Here is a 16,977-nt window from a genome sequence, read left to right on the forward strand (position 1 = left end):
GTACGAGAGTGGGCCTCCGTCACTGGGCCACAGGAGGCAGTAAGGGGGCAGGTCTGAGGACCAACACATTCCAGGGCTCACGTCACACTGACACGCCAGGAATGACTGCCACGTACCTCCCTGCAGCTCAGCGCCCCCAACAGTTCAGTCAAGAACTATGTTGCTTTTAATTCTTCTGTTTTGGCCATTGAAGATAAAATCCACCATGATGATAGGATTTCAGCACAATAGTCTCTTTCCAGTCATGATAGATACAGATGTCCCAGCTCTTGATGAGAAGCAAAAGTTCGTTTAACTTCTCTTGCAAGGACCAGAGAGAATTTTTTCTTAATGATTTGTTGAAATATTTATATATACTTAAAAAAAAAACAAAAAAAACTAACAGTCCATTCTGTGCTCTGTTTCCCTGGAAGATTTCTCATGATCACCCCTCCAATAGCTAGAAGAGTCATGTGTCTGGGAACAAAGAATTAAGACACTTCAAAACAAGCAATAAAAATCCTAGTGCAACACTCAGAAGCAGATGGTGGGCTCAGGGGCTGGAGGGGGAGGGAAGCAGGTGCTCTATTTGGGAGCAGGGTACAGCCTTCGGGAAAGCCAAGTGGATGCACAGACAGAAGCAGCAACAAGCAGAAAACACTGCTGGAGAAGGCCCATTTCCTTCTGAGCTCTCCCCAGGAACGAGGATGTGACATCACCTGCACTTTGACCTCTCAGGGCTGAGGACCCTATCCCTCACCCTCCACCACTCCGGTGACCTGCACACTAAGCTGAGTGGTCTCCAACTATAACGGGCTTAGGCCAAGAACTGGAATCCAGCTCTGGTGGGCCCAGGTAGATCCCCTTCAGGCTATTCCAAGCAAGCACCTAGGAAGCTCACTGCCCCAGGCAGCCAAGAGGCATAAAGGGAAAAGGCAAGGAAAAAGAGGTTTCAAAGGCTTGGAAAGAAGGTGACCAGCAATGCAGTGGCTTTGGACATGGCTCGGTTTTGGGGAAGACCTGCTGCCACTGCCACCTTATCCCTGTGCTGGGGACAGACTTACGGTAAGTCCTCATAACCAGCAGCAGCCTGAATATACTCCACATTCCTTTCGTATGTCTATATGGGCATATATTTATTATTTTTAACTGAAATAAATGCAATGGATTCGGGTTCATTCCCCTTTGCTATAAGCTGCTCAGTCTCCTGCCCTCAGGGGTTTATGCCTTCGGGCCTGCCGCCAGGCTCACCCCAGCTTGCCATCTGCCCTTCCCCACACCATGGGGAAGCAGCCCCAGGATGAGCAGAGAGGATACACACCACAACAGGTGACCAGTAGGAGGGCCTACCTCAATGAGACTTCTGTTTCTAACCCTGAGAACCTAAGGAATTGTGAAGGACTTGGAGAGGGAGCTGGGGTTAAAGGTCACCGGGCTTTTTATTGCAGTTAAAGCAGACTCGGACAGGATGGTCCCAGCCTCGAGAAGGGACAGCCCGGCGGTCATGGGAGCACTCGTCACAGAATCCCTGTCCACAGGCCCGGCAGTGGTGTTTGGAAAGCTTGATGCTGAACTCCTTCCGACAGTTGTGGCAGTGCAGGATCTCATGGTCAGGCACCCAGTACGCCGGCCTGGCCGCATCCTTTACTAGACCTGCGGCAGAGAAGGAAACATGTTGGGCGGGGCACACAGAACCCAACACCCCAAGACCCACCGGGCAGGAAGGCATCCATCCTCAGACACTCCACTGGCTCACAATCCAACTGCACACAGAATCACCTATGGGCCTTTAAAACATGCAGACACCTGGTCTTCACCCCATGCCACCCAGGCCAGAATCTTTGGGGCTGAAATTTGTGTCTCAATTAAGCTTTCCAGGTGACCCTAAAGTGCAGCTGCATTAAGAGCTACTGGAATAATGGTAAAAAGTCTGACTTTGGAGTCAGGATGTATCTTCATTCAAATCCTAGTTCCACTGAGCATGAGTTAATTGGCAGCTGCAGGATTAAGAGAGGTGACTTCTCAGGGCCTTGGCTTCCTTCCACCCTTCAAGCGTAGTTATGGGGATTACAAGAAATAATGTGTCTAATGCACTGGCCTGGGACGCAACAGCAGATGAGCACTGGTGAACATAGTTGGCGGGCTCTCTGTGCCAAGGACAGCCCCTGCCTCTCCCATTACCTGTGAGAGCAGATGCAACCTGAGCTTCTAGCCTGGGTAGATCTATCTATTCCTATACCCTGGGGTCAAAAGCTTATCATCTATTCATTTTATGAGCCCCAGTGATTCTGTTAGAAGCAATTTTCATCACCACCAACCCAGGAGTCCTTGGGCTCTCCCCTACGAAGGGAGACACCCCAGCCCAGATGCCCCTGCCTAAGCCGTCCGCACACTGGTGCATTTCCCTTCCTCTCCTTCTTCTCCTCCGGGTTACAAGTACCCCTCAGAACCAGAAGTGAGTCGCTATCTCAAATCCTAAATAAATAAAAGCTTGGCCGGTGTGGTGGATTAGACAGCCACGAATTCTGACACTCCCGCCCCTCCCTCGAATCTAGGCAGGCTCTGTGCCTACCGGGAACTTCGGTAGAACTGACAATTTCCAGGCCCAGGCCTTATAAGACTGGAAGCTTCTACCTCTTGTCTTTTGAAACATTAGCTGTTAGAGCCCTGAGCCGCCACGTAAAGAAGTCCAACTGCCACTGGAAAAGCCACATTGGAGAGATGTGGTGAATACACGGAGACAGTCGGGAGCTCTCCTGAACCCAGACCTCCAGGCATCCCTGCCAAAGCCCAGCATGTAACTGAGGTTGGCTTGGCACCTTGAGACTAGTCCAGCTGCCACACTGGAATGTCAGGTAATAACTCCAGGCAATGCCACCTGTAGCAGAATAACGACCCTTCCTTCCTGACTTAAAGTTGTGAGACATGATGAAATGGTGGTTGTTTTAAGCCTTTACGTTTTCAGGTAGTTTGTTATGCAGCAATAGGTGCATGAGGATGGCCTCCACAGATACACACAAAACCCCTGAGGTAAGTGGAAGTAAGCAAATATCCATCAGGTTTCAGTCAACTCCCTGCTGCCCAACTCAATCTAGGTCTGCAAGGCTTTGACAAAATGACAGCTTGGGACACTCCTAAACCTTTCATCCCACATACACTACACCCAAGAGAAGCACTGCCAGGCCCACCTAGTGGTATGTCAATGGCTGTCACCACGGCTCCCAAAGTGTTCTGCACGGCCTCGCCCACCTTCCGAGCAATCAGCGTCCCGCCTTCATCGTCTGCCTGTGCCTCAGTAACATCTGTAGACAATGATAAAGGAAAAGCCATTGGCTCTTAGTCATTTTCCAAATGGAAAACTCAGGGCAACAGCAGAGCACGTCTGGATTCTCCTCCCAGGGTACCACTGTACTGTCCTGCAATGGGCACAAGGGTCCGGGCTGCGGGCCAGGCCAGCCCAGACCCTGAAACTGGATGACTAACGTCCTTTACCTCAACCCTCTGGAGCTATTATATAACTTTCCTTTAAAGTAAGCCAGAAAGGTTCGAGAAGCATAACCTAGAACCTTCTCTAAGGAAACCTGTTCTGGTAAACAGGACAGGTTTAACCTCCTTGAGGAATAGCACCCCCGGGACTCTGTAAATGCAGAGCTCAGAGAATGACTGGCCAAGACCAAGGGAGCAACTGCTCTCAGAAGAGTGATGCAGTTAGGAACACGGTTAAGCATATGGGAGCCCAGTTCCCAATACCCAGTGCCCAGAAGAGAGGTTCCCCCCTACTCCTGCAGCTCCTGGGCCCCGTGTTACCTAATTGGAAGTTCCTGGCTTCATAACAGTTGTCACACACCCGCACAGGTGCAGGGCCCCAGCCCCGCTCGGGCACCGGCCGCGTCTTGGATGAACAGCCATCACAGAAGCCCTCCCCACAGGCCCGGCAGTGATGCTTGGTGTCGTTATCTTTAAAGGATGTAGCACACTTGCTGCAGCTCTGTTCCAAGCCCAAAACAAAAAAAGGCAGGTATTGTTCATGTCTGCTCAGCTGAGAAAGTCAGTGAGACCCAGGGGGAGGACCACAGGACCATTTTGGAACGGCAAGACCCCGACGGTCCTAATGGAGGGGCCCTAATACTTCCAGTCACACGGAATGCCCCCAATGAAGCACAGCTGTGATTATCATTTTCTTCCAAGAAGAGCCTGGAAAAGCACTCAGATCATTTGGCTGAGTCATAGGGTTCTCAGAAGGGCTAATTCTAGCCAGAAGAGCAATGAGAAATCATTTTTTTCACAGCTTCTGAAAAAAGCCTCTGGGAAATTGGTGAAGAGAAAGTTTCCTTTCACAAAGTATTTGGGCCAAAGCTGGGTGCTCCTTTACTGTGGGTGCTGTAGAGATGTATCAAGCTGAATATGACCCTAAGTGACCTCTAAAGACTCTTTTCCTCCAGATTCTATGATCTTAGACATCTGACCAATAAGAACTGTTTGTAGGTAAGGAAACTAAAATCCACCATAAATAAAATACTTGCAGAATAACATAAAAGGAAATCGGTGGGCAAAGGCGACACTGGCTGCCTCAGTGTATCCCACATTTCCAATACTCTGGGAGAGAAACTGCACGCCTCCCTCACAGAACAAGCTTAGGGCACAGTGAAGTGGCACAAGGCAAACAAGTCATGCCAGGGATACCAGACTGCCCTGCCACACCATACCAGGATCTGGGAGTTGGGCTTCCAGTAGGCTGGCGCGATCTGGTCTGTCAGCCAGGATGTCACAGCCTTGGTGGGCCCAAGGCTAAGCTCAGACACAGACTGAGCCATGAAGTTCATCCCGTCTAAGAGGCGCTGGGCAGCATTGTTGTTGTCCTTCAGAAAGCCATCAGTCTGAAATAAAAATACAGGCTCCCATCATGCTCTGAGCACAAGGAGTCGGAGGTCTCGGGTAAGTTGCACACACATTATGGCCGACTCAGAACCACAAACCCCCTGGCAGAGAAAAAATGGGACAAACCAGGAATCCCTCTGGTTTCTAGGCAATTTCACACAAACCACTCATTACTGATATACTCTCTTCAAGGTGACTGTAAAACCTGGTGCACAACTGTTCAATTCAGGACTTACTTTGCCCATATGAAAACTACAATCCAAGAGACACTTGTGTAAAGACACCACCACCTGTGTAGGAAGCCCCCCCACCCGAGGCTGGGTTAGAAGCCCTTCCTCTCAGTTCCTCTAACATTTGTGCATCTCCAGGAAGCCTATCTCCATGTGTTTATGTCTTTGACTCCCTAGTAGATTGTGAATTCTGAGTACAAAAGTCGATCTTTTTCATGTTTTGGATTTTTGTAAGTATCTAGTTCAATTATGAGCACACAATACTCAACATGTGCTGAAATAATGAATGAATGAGTGAGTGAGTGAACAGAAGAGGAGTAGCCTGTATTCCCTAATCCCCAGGACAATCAGGAGTACAGCCTCACAGTAAACTACAGTATCACTGTTTTCTTGGAATATAAACTGTTTTCTTGGAATATAAACTACCTAGCTGTAAAGACGATAGCTTTTACAAAAAAGAATTAATGCAGATCAAAAAACAGAAGACATTAGTCATTAAAAAGCCTTGTGAGAAAGTTATACTAGTTTGAAGCTATATGAAATCCTTGGAACAGGATGGCCTGGACCATCATGCCAAGGGGGTGGGCTCCAAACACAAGAGCACACTGTAGTAACAAATTTCAGCGGGGCTGGAAACTGGAAAGAAGAGGAATGAAATAAGGAAATCGTCAGTTTTCTGGTACCTGAAGGATCCAGGAAAGCTCAAAGGTGGATGTGCAGGTAGGCCTCTTTGGCCTACCAGTGGCTTTAGGAATCACCCAGCCAGAGGAACATCACCAAGTAAGTCCTTTAGAGAAAACTGTGTATCATTTTCATGAAGGGAAAAGGTTTTGAATGTGTTGTAATTTATGGGTTATTCCAAGTGTGAATTGTGGTTTAATACAGAATGAAAGCAATATATCAATGCCTCATAAAGAGATTTGTTTTTCTAACATCTTGAATTCAAAAGTCAAATTTAAAAAATAGAGTCTACAGTAAGCCCATTTCTTAGAATGTACTTCAAGAAAATTCCCCCTCCCCTCGTGAAAAAGGCTTTCTTATATAAAGATGGTCACTATAAGCATTTTCTTTGATTTAAAAAAAAAAGCTTATAAACAGCATGAATGCTTAAAAAGGGAACGGGGAATCAAACTATTACACGAGACAGAATATCACAAAGTCACCACATAGGAGAATCATGAAAAGTGGAAGCAACGTAGAAATAAAATTGTGGTGTAAGAAAAATGCAGATAAACAGCACATAAATTATAATTACAAGCATGCATATGGAAAATAAGAGAATGTGAAAAACTGAAGTTTCATTTGCTGAGACAGTTTAACTATAGATCAATTTTTATTCATTTTATTTTAAGTTGTGTTTCTAATATTTATGCAAAAAGAATGAAAGTAATTAATGATCTAGAACAAGAAGGTTCTCTGGATCATGCCTTCCTAAACCACCAACATACTGAAATTCATGGTTAACCTTGATTCTAAACAAGTTCCGCTTTTCCACACACGTGAACAAGTGAATGACACAAGAGAATGAATAAAACTGCTCTTACTCCAGGCCACACATGCACAATCTCTGTCCGCACCACCGTATCCACAGGATCTTGGTTCCCAAACCAGTATTGCCGGCTACGGTAGACCACGCCGCAGTTAGGACATTCGATCACATACCTACAAGGAATGTAAACAGATACTATTACCCAGCCAGGCACCTGGGAGACGAACACAACAAACAACCCTTAGCTATGTCATTTAAACTCACCCAGACCAGGCATATTTTGCAAGACCCATCCAGGGGGAGTCGGTGGAAGCAGATGTCTTGGGCACTACGCTGACTTCCTTGCCTCTCTCATAGCAGGCCTGAAACATGGAGCACTCTGCCAGCTTCTTCTCTGTACACCAGACCCCCTGGCCTCTTCATGTCCCTGTCCAGCCCCACTCCCCACAAACCATTCCAGCGGAGAGTTTACAGACCCCGAGGTTAGCACATCAGAAGAAAGCTCATTTCTCTAAAGAAGCCAGTACCCTGAATGGTCATGAATTGAATGTGTACCTATCCTGAGCCCCAAAACCGAGCTGGAAATTACGCCCTTGTCACAGACAGGAGAAATCAATCAAAACCAGATTCATGAAGAGCATTTCTATTCTTAAGAAGGACAAATCATCAATGTATAGGACTCTTGCATATAAGCTCAACAGAATAAGGGAAAAAATAAGCTTTAAGCGGGGGGCGGGCAGAGCAACAGATATGAGTTCTTTTGGCTAGATCTGAGAAGTTCCAGAGATATTCAATTTGAATATCAAATACTTTGAGATGCAGCAAAGGTGGCCCCAAGCCAGTCTTTCCAAAAGGAGAGTGCGACCAGCAAGCCAGCTGCTAGAGCAGGGAGAACCTCAGAAGACTCACCTTGCAGGTATAAACTCGGTTGTCATACTGGTGGGAGTAACTGCAGCGGCTCTTGGCTTCATGAGGTACTCCTTCTTTCCCATGATTCATGCTGTTCTTACATCCAGCCCTGAGTGAAGCCCAAAAGCTGACAGTGAGGCAGCTAAAGGAGCCAATGCCACTTACGCAGAAGAATCTGATTCTGAGCCAGACACAGGGCCCAAACCAGACCTTGGTTATTAACTAGGCCCCAAATATTGAGCACAGACAGGACAGTTTGTATCAAGAACCCACATGACTCTCTTATACTTGCAATCAACATCTCTACAGAGGTAAAGGAATTATTACGAGGAGAAAAAGAGAAAGAAAGAAACAGAAAAACTACCTGGCCCCTCAGTAGGAAGAGAGGAACAAGAAGATAATACCTTGACAAGAGGTAAATCCTGAACGGCTCTCAAGAAACTCAAAATTCCAAACAGCATAAAATAAGTTTCACCAGAACAGGCTGCTAAGATGCCAAACAAAAACTAAGCCCCAATATTTGGCAATGCATTAAGAGAAGCCTTAAGCCAGACAAAAAACCTTCCTAATGAACAGTGAGCTCTGTCATCCCGATAACACAAAAACAGAGGTCAGGACTTTAGAATTTCACTATGATAGAAGGGAAAGTTCTGGAAACCCTGGTGAGGCTCAGTTAGAATGGAAAAGTGATGATCCAACAGAGCCTGAACCCCTCATGCTGGGCTGATGGGAAAGCAAAAGGAAGCTAAGCCACAATGGCAACTAATATCCCTCTGTCCAAGACAATCCTTAGTTCTCCAGAGCCCAGACTATAATAATCCCAGAGCCAAAGTGGTTCAGCGCCCAGCACATGGCCTACAGGGTTCCACAAAAAAAGGCCATTCATAATAGAAAAGGCTCAGGTTTCCTGTAGATGTGCAAATGTGGAGGACACAGGCAGTGGTCCCGATGTGAGGAAAAAATTTAGTGGTGAAGGGGTGGGTCAGGAATGTCTACACAACAGGAAGAATGCAATCTGACTGTGACACACTGCATTTAAATCCCCTGGGCTCCATCAGACAAGTCACCAAACTGTGATTTCATAGCCATCAACAGCTCAAATTAATCTAGTGATCCTCAAAGTAGAGTCTCCAATAAGCAACATCAGGATCACCTGGAGACTTATCAGAAATGCAAGTTCTCAGGCCCTACGCCAACCAGACTTGCTAACTCAAACTGTGGGGGTGAGGCCCAACAATTTGTTTTAACATATCCTTCATGTTTTTCTGATACATGCTCAAATTTGAGAATCACTGCTCTGATCCCTGGTACCAAACTATGTGGTCCACAGACCACCAGCATAGGCATCACCCAGGAGCTTGTTAGAAATGCAGAATCCCACTGACCAGCCTATCCATAATCTGCATTTTAACAAGATCCCAAGTAATGCAAACACAGATTGAAATTTGAGAAGCACTGCTCTAACACAATGTTCTCAACTCAGGCTACACAGTAGAATCATCTGAGGAGCCTTTTAAACACACCAATGCCAAGGCCCCACCCCAGATCCATTAAATCAGGCTCACTGGAGGTGGGGCCCAGGCCTGCATAATTCTGAAAGCTCCCAGGATGATTCTAATGTGCTCTAAGCATTTGCTCTCATAGTGAATCAACTAGGATTGACACCACAGTTCTTTGCACACATTGGACTAGCTATCAAATATTAGTTGAATAAATGGAATAACTATAATTGAAAGCCCTGATAGGAGAAACATAGAAAAATAGGCAACTTAAAGTTTTCCGTAGTAAAAACTGACCAAACCAGAAGCCAGTCAATTTCACATCTAAACCATGTTGGAATCTTCAGGAGAATTCTTTATAACCACATGTCTGGAATCCCCTCAACCTCAAAGTGTGGTCCCGCAACTTCCAGGATCACCTGGGAACTTGAAAATCACCATCTCAGGTCCCACCACCCCACCCTTAAGTCAGAACGCATAATTTCACCAGATCCCAGATGATTTGCATTCCCACTGAAGTCTGAGAAGCACCATTCTAAGTCTCTTTTCCCAGGGTGGGGAGACAGTTGCCCTCACTTACCCACAGCTGAGGCACAAGGAGGAGCAGGTGAAGTACTCATCTGGAAAAAAGGAGCTGTGCGCCATCTGGTCATCGGGGATCTCACCGCTGAAGCGGTCGCTCAATGCCTGCCGAGGAGGGAAGGTGACATGAAGGCACTCAGCAGAGAGCCTTGTGCTTTGGCCCTTCCATTACTTGCCTTTCTAAGGTTCTCTCACTGCTGGCTTATTTCTTACAGGTTCCATGGAAGGAAGAGGGAACCCAATGACTTCAACCTTCTTGGCCCAACTTGCACCAATCCTCACCACAGGAAACCTCAGAAAGAACCAGCCCATTTTTCTGAGGGGTCAGAAGTAAGCAAAGTGACTGTTCTCTCCTAATACCTTGGAGCTTATAAACACCTCACACACTCAGTCTTTCATTTAAAACCAGCACGGATATTGACTAATCACCACTTCATCCTTGTGAAGCTGAGACCAAGAAACCAAGACTCAAGAAGGTGTTTCATGTTTAAGCCAGAGGCAGAGCTGAGCAGTGAGCTGGGAGTTTCCTGGGCTTCTATCCCAGTTCTAACCACAGGCACGCATCTGGAGTTTACTAGGCCACAGAACTATCTCAGTATAGAAAAAAATGTCATCAGCCGAAAAACAAGGAAGAATTATTGTAGCGTTTGGCAGCTTTTAATCAACTACAATAACCTAAAAGACAGCAAAGGGCCAAAATAAATGCCAAGAAGAAAGATAAAGTATTGGCAGAGGCAAACTGAAAATTTTATGTTGAAAGGCACTTTCGTTTCTAATCCTCTGTTTTCACTCATTACTTTATATTGAAAGTATTCCTCAGCTGATTTTTTCCTGTCAGGCCCTTAGTCACATGCAGTGGAAAAAGTTATATAAATTAAACAGAAATGGGCTTTCTGGGCTTTAAAAAAATCATTAAATACACGTAGTATATTTCAATCTCTTGAAATATTAAAATCATTAAATACACGTAGTATATTTCAATCTCTTCTAACTTTCAATCTCCCATGCTGAGGCAGCCAGGCACTATTCACAGGAAGGGAAGGAAAAGTAGTCTAAAACAACAGGATAAAATGTTACTTTGGTAAAAAGGCAAAAGAAATTTTAGGATGAGTTGTGGAAAAGAAGCAGATTAGGTTTTAAACTAAGGTTCTCAAGCTCTGAAGGTAATTTCTTTTAATGAGAACTTATTTGTTAAAATTCCTTTCCCTTTTTTCAATGAAGTCTTAACACCATGAACTGCAAACTCAAGTTTGCAAGTGATAGCAATGTCAAGTCAGGTCAGGTGTAAGACAAGAGTAGTGACAAGGAATCTGTCAGACTGAGGGTGCATGACTCACCTAAAGGCATTGAAATTCAGCTTCTGCAAGGAAAACACACAGGCCCATCTGCCAGTGATGGCCAACCAAGTGGCAATCCTTGACTCAGACCAAAAAAAAAAGGTCTGACAAATAATAATATATATAAGTCCTCTCGTCTTGAGGGTAATTTTGTAAAGAGTAACTTAGGGAAAATATTAAGACTTTGAGAGAGAATATAAATGAATATATATGGATATTAATGAGCATAAATGAGAAGGGAAGTAGAATCGCTCACTAGCCTACACTGTCCTCTCTCTTTCTTAATGTGTTCCACTCTTTGTGGATCTTTTTGGTCTCACCTCTTCCATGAAGACTTCCCACCAACCACTTTAGGCACACACTATGCTCTGTCTTCTCTAAAAGTCTGTTGTTTCAAAACTGAACTAGATGTTGAGTAATTAGCAATGATGCAAAGTTAAGGGCCTGCTGTATGTATCTCATCTCCCAGACTAGAAGTTTTCTACCTATGTATCCTCCTCTAACTCCTAGCAAAGGTCTAACAGGAACTCAACCAGGACCTCTGGAATGAAAAGCCCCAGCACCAAGCGCACACTCCAACCCCTGCCCACTCCTCCTCACCTTGGCTCTGCTGCTGAGCCAGACTTCCTCCTAGGCCACAGACCCTCTCAAATTTAAGGCTAACTACTCCCTGATTGGCCAAATTACTGGTAGCTCTTAAGGCTGTATTTCTCAAACAGGTGTGTGCCTAACTCTAGGGCAAGGTGGTGAGAAACAGAGCATTACCATTCTAAGGCATCAATTTACTGAAAGATTTGGGAAGAAAGTTATTTTTATATAAAAAACAAACATGGATAGAGTATGAAACTGAATGGAAAATTTGCAGAAATTAAACATGAGACTCCCCCTCCCCCAGAATCACTTCGGCTTGTAGTTGGCAGCTTCGCACTCTGTGCCTGTTTTCTTATCCATAAAATGGGGATGCTAGTAGTGTCTTCCTCAATAGGGGTCGTCACTGAGGATCAAATGAAGTTACCTATGAGAGCAGTTGGCATAGACTGAGAGCTCAGAAAACATTAGCTGCTATTATTGCCATTTTTATTGTTTTGTATGCTGAGAATTTTCTTATTTTCTTCCTTAGATACTCTCACTACCTAATCCAGGTAACACAGGAGATATAAGAATTTCTCTCCTTCCTAAGATAGTTCATTAGTATTCATGGCTGCTTGTATGTGTGGGTGAATACAGTAATTCCTCACTTAACGTCTTTGATTAGGTCTGTGACTTCAAGCTAAACGATGTATAACGAACCCAATTTTACCATAGGCTAATTGATATAAACAAGAGTTAAGATCCTAAGGCATCTCACCAATGTTATAACAAAATGACGTTGAAGAAAACTATGTTATTCAAGTACCTGCTGTATTTAGCTGCAAAAAGATGCTTATTGAGAAAGAAAGAGATAACAAAGGAATGTAGAAGCTATGAAAGAGGTAGAGAGAAGGAAAAGTAGAGAAGAGTATATTTAGCCCCAGAGTGTTTCCTTTTAAACAGGTAACTAAATGAATAACCTAAGTACTACTTTGTCGTAGGGAAAATAATCATATTCAGCATGAGTTCAACAGCTGGGTTGAATTCGGGGGGATGCCACTCCCCAGGAAATATAAAATTACAGCCCAATAATAGTGACATCACAAAGTTCTTTCTGTTCCAAAACTCAAGTGGCCTGGTTCACTTCTCTGAAAAATACGGGTGTATTTCTAAGAATCTCGAGGGTTGGCATGAAACAATCTGCAGCCTGATTCCCATGGAACATGTGCTATAGAAACTGCCCTAGACAAATTAACTGTTGGCTTATGCTGGCCAAGGCAACAGTAACCTCTTATGACATCAGAAAGAGAACTCTTACAATAACCAGCCTCATCATTTCAGACGCTGGTCACCCATCCTCTGAAATGCTGGTTAACACAAAGAACATCTCATTTCCCTCATAAGTCACCGAAGAGCTGGCAGTTAGTAATGAATCAGACCTTGACGAGGTTCAGGAGGACGCTCAAGAGTAAGAGAGTATAACAGTAACCAATTTTTTAAAAACCTGATGTTAGTGTTTTAGATACAAAGGCAAGGAGAAATTGTCCTTCTTCCTCTATAACCTGATTGTTCCTTTTCAGCATGGATACCATCAACCTAATCATATACTTTGTCTTTCAAAAATTCCAAACCTCACATCATTCCAGGGTTTCTTGGGCTCTCCTCCTCCCGAGGTCCCAAAGCTATAAGAGATAGCCAGGGAAGGACCTCTCCTGAAAAAGCTTGGGAAAGCATTTGAGGTAAGTCTGGAAAAGGTTGCCTGGAGACCAGATGATCTTGAACTTTAGTTGTCTTGGTAACAGTATAGCTTTCTGTTGAACCTGAAAGGTTAGTCCCAGTCATCAAGGGCTAGCAGTGCATTTTCTGATTCAAAATGGAGACTCTTATGTAATCAATGATGCCACCCCCAACAAAATATAACTTTATAAATACTTAAGAGATGCTTCCTGATGTGACAGAATTGGAAAGTCAGTTTTTACATTTAGAGATCAGAGGCTAAAGAAGGTATTGTATAAAACCTATACAAATTCAACTTTTAAATGGTCCTCTTGATTATCTGGAAATGTAAATACAGCCAACAGTAATTCAATATTCAATTCCCTTATTCACAGGGATCTGGGCATCTCTTTAAACAGATTTCCTGCTCATTGAGGGTATACTCTGTTTGTAGATATCTGGGTTGTTACTACCATGGAACCTGAGCAAAGGAGTGAGTGGTCAAAAAGTAGGAAATAACGCAGCTGGAAAAAAGGGGCTGGGCCTGGACCATAATGTGGCTGAATGGCAGAAGAGTGATCAGGTCAGCAGGATTAATCGGGACACATACAGCAAGCCACTAGAGCAGAAAGTGACTGCAGATCTCTCTCTCTCTCTCTCTCTCTCTCTCTCTCTCTCTCTCACACACACACACACACACACACACACACTACAAACTCTTTGACTTTTCTCATTAATCGCATTTCTTGTTCAATAATGAATGTGAAAAGTAGCGCTTAGGCTCCCTTTTAATCCAATGATAGTGCTATATCAATCAGGTAGAATCTCATAGATAAGATACAACTGATAACTTTTTAAAAGTTTACCAATGGCATTAAAAAGAATGAGGTATGTATATTGTGTACTAATATAGAAAGATAATCAAGATGCATAATTAAGTGGAAAAAAGCCAGTTAGAACAGTATGAATGGTATGATCCCATGTATGAAGAGAAAAGTGTATGTGTGTATATGTGTGTATACATGTATTTATATAGCATTGAAAATTTCTGGAAGCATGTATAAGAAACTACTTAGAATGGTTATCTGCAAAATGAGAAGAGAATATGGGGAAGGAGAAAAGGACTTAATTCTCTATGATCCCATTTATTAGGGAGAAAAATATACACATTATATATATGCACACATGTAGCACTGAAAACTTCTAGAAGCATACACAAGAAAATATTAACAATGATTATCACAGAGTAAGGGAGGAGTGGAGAAAAAGGGACTTAACTCATAACTGTACACATTTCTGTAGTATTTGGATTGTTTATCACGAACATACATTGCTTTTAAATTCAAAAAATGACTTTTTTTCCAATTAAAATAACCAAACATTCAAATACAACTTATGGGAATGCTCTTTCTAAAGGCAGTTAGCAATATGTATCAGAAACCTTTACAGATGACCACATCCTCTGACCTTCTTAGAAGTGAAATAACTATTGAGAAGGAATATAGCACAGAGTTAAAAGCACAGACCTGGGACCCAGACTAACTGGTTAAATTCTCCACCACTGAGTAGATAAGTCATTTCAGGCAAATTAATTACCTCTCAGTGCCTCCATTTCTTTACCTCACAGAGTTGGTATGAGGGTTCAATGAATTAATATATGTGCAGTGCAGAGCACAGTACATGGCATCTAGAAAGCAATCTATACAGGTTGGCCAGCAGTAGTAGTGGAAGTTGTTATAATCTACCCTAAGGAAAGAGGTAGAATGTGGACAATACCTTTAAATACATGGAAAATATAATAAGGAAAAATGGAAACCACTATTAAAATAAGGGCAGAATTACTACATGTAAAAAATGATCCATCCATATAAATGAATAGTATGCAGCTATTTAAAAAACATGTTTACAAAAAGAGAATATTTAATGGCATGGAAAAAATGCTGGGCTTCAATGTGACATGAAAAAAAGCAACATATATAGCTGCACATACATACATTATGGCCCCAATTCTCTTTTTAAAATAAGTAGCAAGGATCATAAAATAAAACAATTTACCTATTTTTTGCACATTTAGTTTGCATTTTTTTGCTATTACAAAGAATGCTGCTCTTAACATCTTCACATAGGTTTCTTTCTGGTCTTGTGGAAGAGTATCTTTAAGGCAAATTCCTAGAAATGATATAACTATAGAATATATATTACACATGTCTTTATTTATACTAGATATTTATAAATTACATTTCAAAGTGGTTGTACTAAGTTTAACTTCAACTGGCAGTTTATAAGAGTTTATGCTGCTTCGTATCCTTTTTGACATTTTATTGCCAGACTTTTCAGTATTTGCCCTTGTATGGTTCTGATTTTAATTTTTATTTCTTTGATTACTAGGAGAGTTGAGCTTTCTGTATTTGTGCATCACAGTTTTGATTGCCTCTTAAGTGATTTGTCTCTCCATTTTTCTAAAGGGTTTGTATTTTATCCCTAACAATATTCCTGTATATTTTATCTAAAATAGAGAAAATCCTATAGGAAAAAAATCATATAAATCACATTAGAACATATCCCTAGCCTTCTGAGAGTGTTTATTTGGTAAGTTAGTGAGGAACTGGATAAGGTAAAGAACACCACGGAGAAAGGAAAAAATGGGAGAAACAGAAAGCCAAACAAGTTATTTTGGCGTCGATAATTTACCTATTTATGCCCATCCCCATCTTTTGTGCCAAAAAGGATTCAAGGCTACTTGCAAAAATAAATACAACATTAAACAAAATAAAAAACAAGTGGAGAAGAATAGACAGCCATATTGCACACTGCTATCAACGCTGAAGACTTCAGTTAGAATATATTTTAACAGCAATAAAACTCTACTAGGTCCATTTGCCTAATGCAGACCTTAAAGGTAGCTTTCTATTAGTGATAATCAGAGCATTGACAACTTCTAATTTGAAGTAGATGAATTAAAACAACGACCAAAAAAGGACAAAAACAATTTTTTCAAGGATTTGAGTAAGTTGTAAGCACCCAACAATTCCCTGGGGAGAGCCTAAAAAATAATTCTTAGACAACTCCTTCCCATGGACAGAAGCAGTGGGTCCCACACCTCAGTACAGCACAGCCCCTACCTCAGAGAATAGAAAATACTGGGTCCAGGTGAAACCCTGAGGACACCAGTTACCGAGAATCATCAGAACTCCAGTTGACCAGGCTCAATTTAATCACAGAAAGCTTCATGGTTCCTATCACCTCATAAGAATACAGTACAACTATTTTTCTCAAAAGTGCCTAACAAACTGACCTGGAGTAGGCCATCCAAGACTCCTGAGGGTAAAATCTCTGCACTAATTACTACTTACAGCACTCAGTGTTCCTGATGGTCTTACTCAAACATTAACCCAGCCATTGGCCTAGTCATCAAAATTCATACTGATCAGATTTATAGCCCTTTATATAACATAGTAGGGATTCGGCTTCTTTGGAGAATGTTTGCAATAGGTGGGTGCCATCTTCACTTTTAAGTCCTCTGAGTCATGACAAAGCCAGTAGCCAGTACATCTAAATATGTTTTAATCTCAAATTCTAATTAGTAGTAATGTATTTCATGAATTATTCAAATATAATCATTTTTCATAGTTTCCCTTAATATTCACAATAGTTAACACTTGTTGAGCATTTACCATATACTAAGTACTTTGTTTCTTAAAGTATGTTGTTTCTATTTAATCTCCACCTCAAATTCATTAGGAACATTCTATCAGTACCCCTGTTGTACAGATGAGAAAAAGGTTTGA

General features: G+C 42.6%; 1 protein-coding gene across 5 annotated transcripts in view; it reads right to left on the reverse strand.

Annotated features, from left to right (window-relative positions):
- Positions 1 to 6: 6 nt before the first annotated feature.
- Positions 7 to 16,977, reverse strand: part of ZFYVE1 (zinc finger FYVE-type containing 1) — a 44,865-nt gene continuing 27,894 nt past the window's right edge. For all 5 annotated transcript variants that reach the window (XM_006925421.2, XM_015599714.2, XM_025042055.1 and 2 more), the window contains 8 exons: positions 9,565 to 9,671; positions 7,486 to 7,594; positions 6,841 to 6,938; positions 6,632 to 6,749; positions 4,686 to 4,856; positions 3,787 to 3,967; positions 3,168 to 3,281; positions 7 to 1,632 (listed from right to left, as the gene is read on the reverse strand). In XM_006925421.2, coding sequence (XP_006925483.1) covers positions 1,400 to 1,632; positions 3,168 to 3,281; positions 3,787 to 3,967; positions 4,686 to 4,856; positions 6,632 to 6,749; positions 6,841 to 6,938; positions 7,486 to 7,594; positions 9,565 to 9,671 — 1,131 coding nt within the window. In that variant the 3' untranslated portion in view covers positions 7 to 1,399. The remainder of the gene's footprint in view (positions 1,633 to 3,167; positions 3,282 to 3,786; positions 3,968 to 4,685; positions 4,857 to 6,631; positions 6,750 to 6,840; positions 6,939 to 7,485; positions 7,595 to 9,564; positions 9,672 to 16,977) is intronic.

The sequence above is a fragment of the Pteropus alecto genome, unplaced genomic scaffold, assembly GCF_000325575.1.
Source record: "Pteropus alecto unplaced genomic scaffold, ASM32557v1 scaffold8, whole genome shotgun sequence".
Taxonomy (NCBI): domain Eukaryota; kingdom Metazoa; phylum Chordata; class Mammalia; order Chiroptera; family Pteropodidae; genus Pteropus; species Pteropus alecto.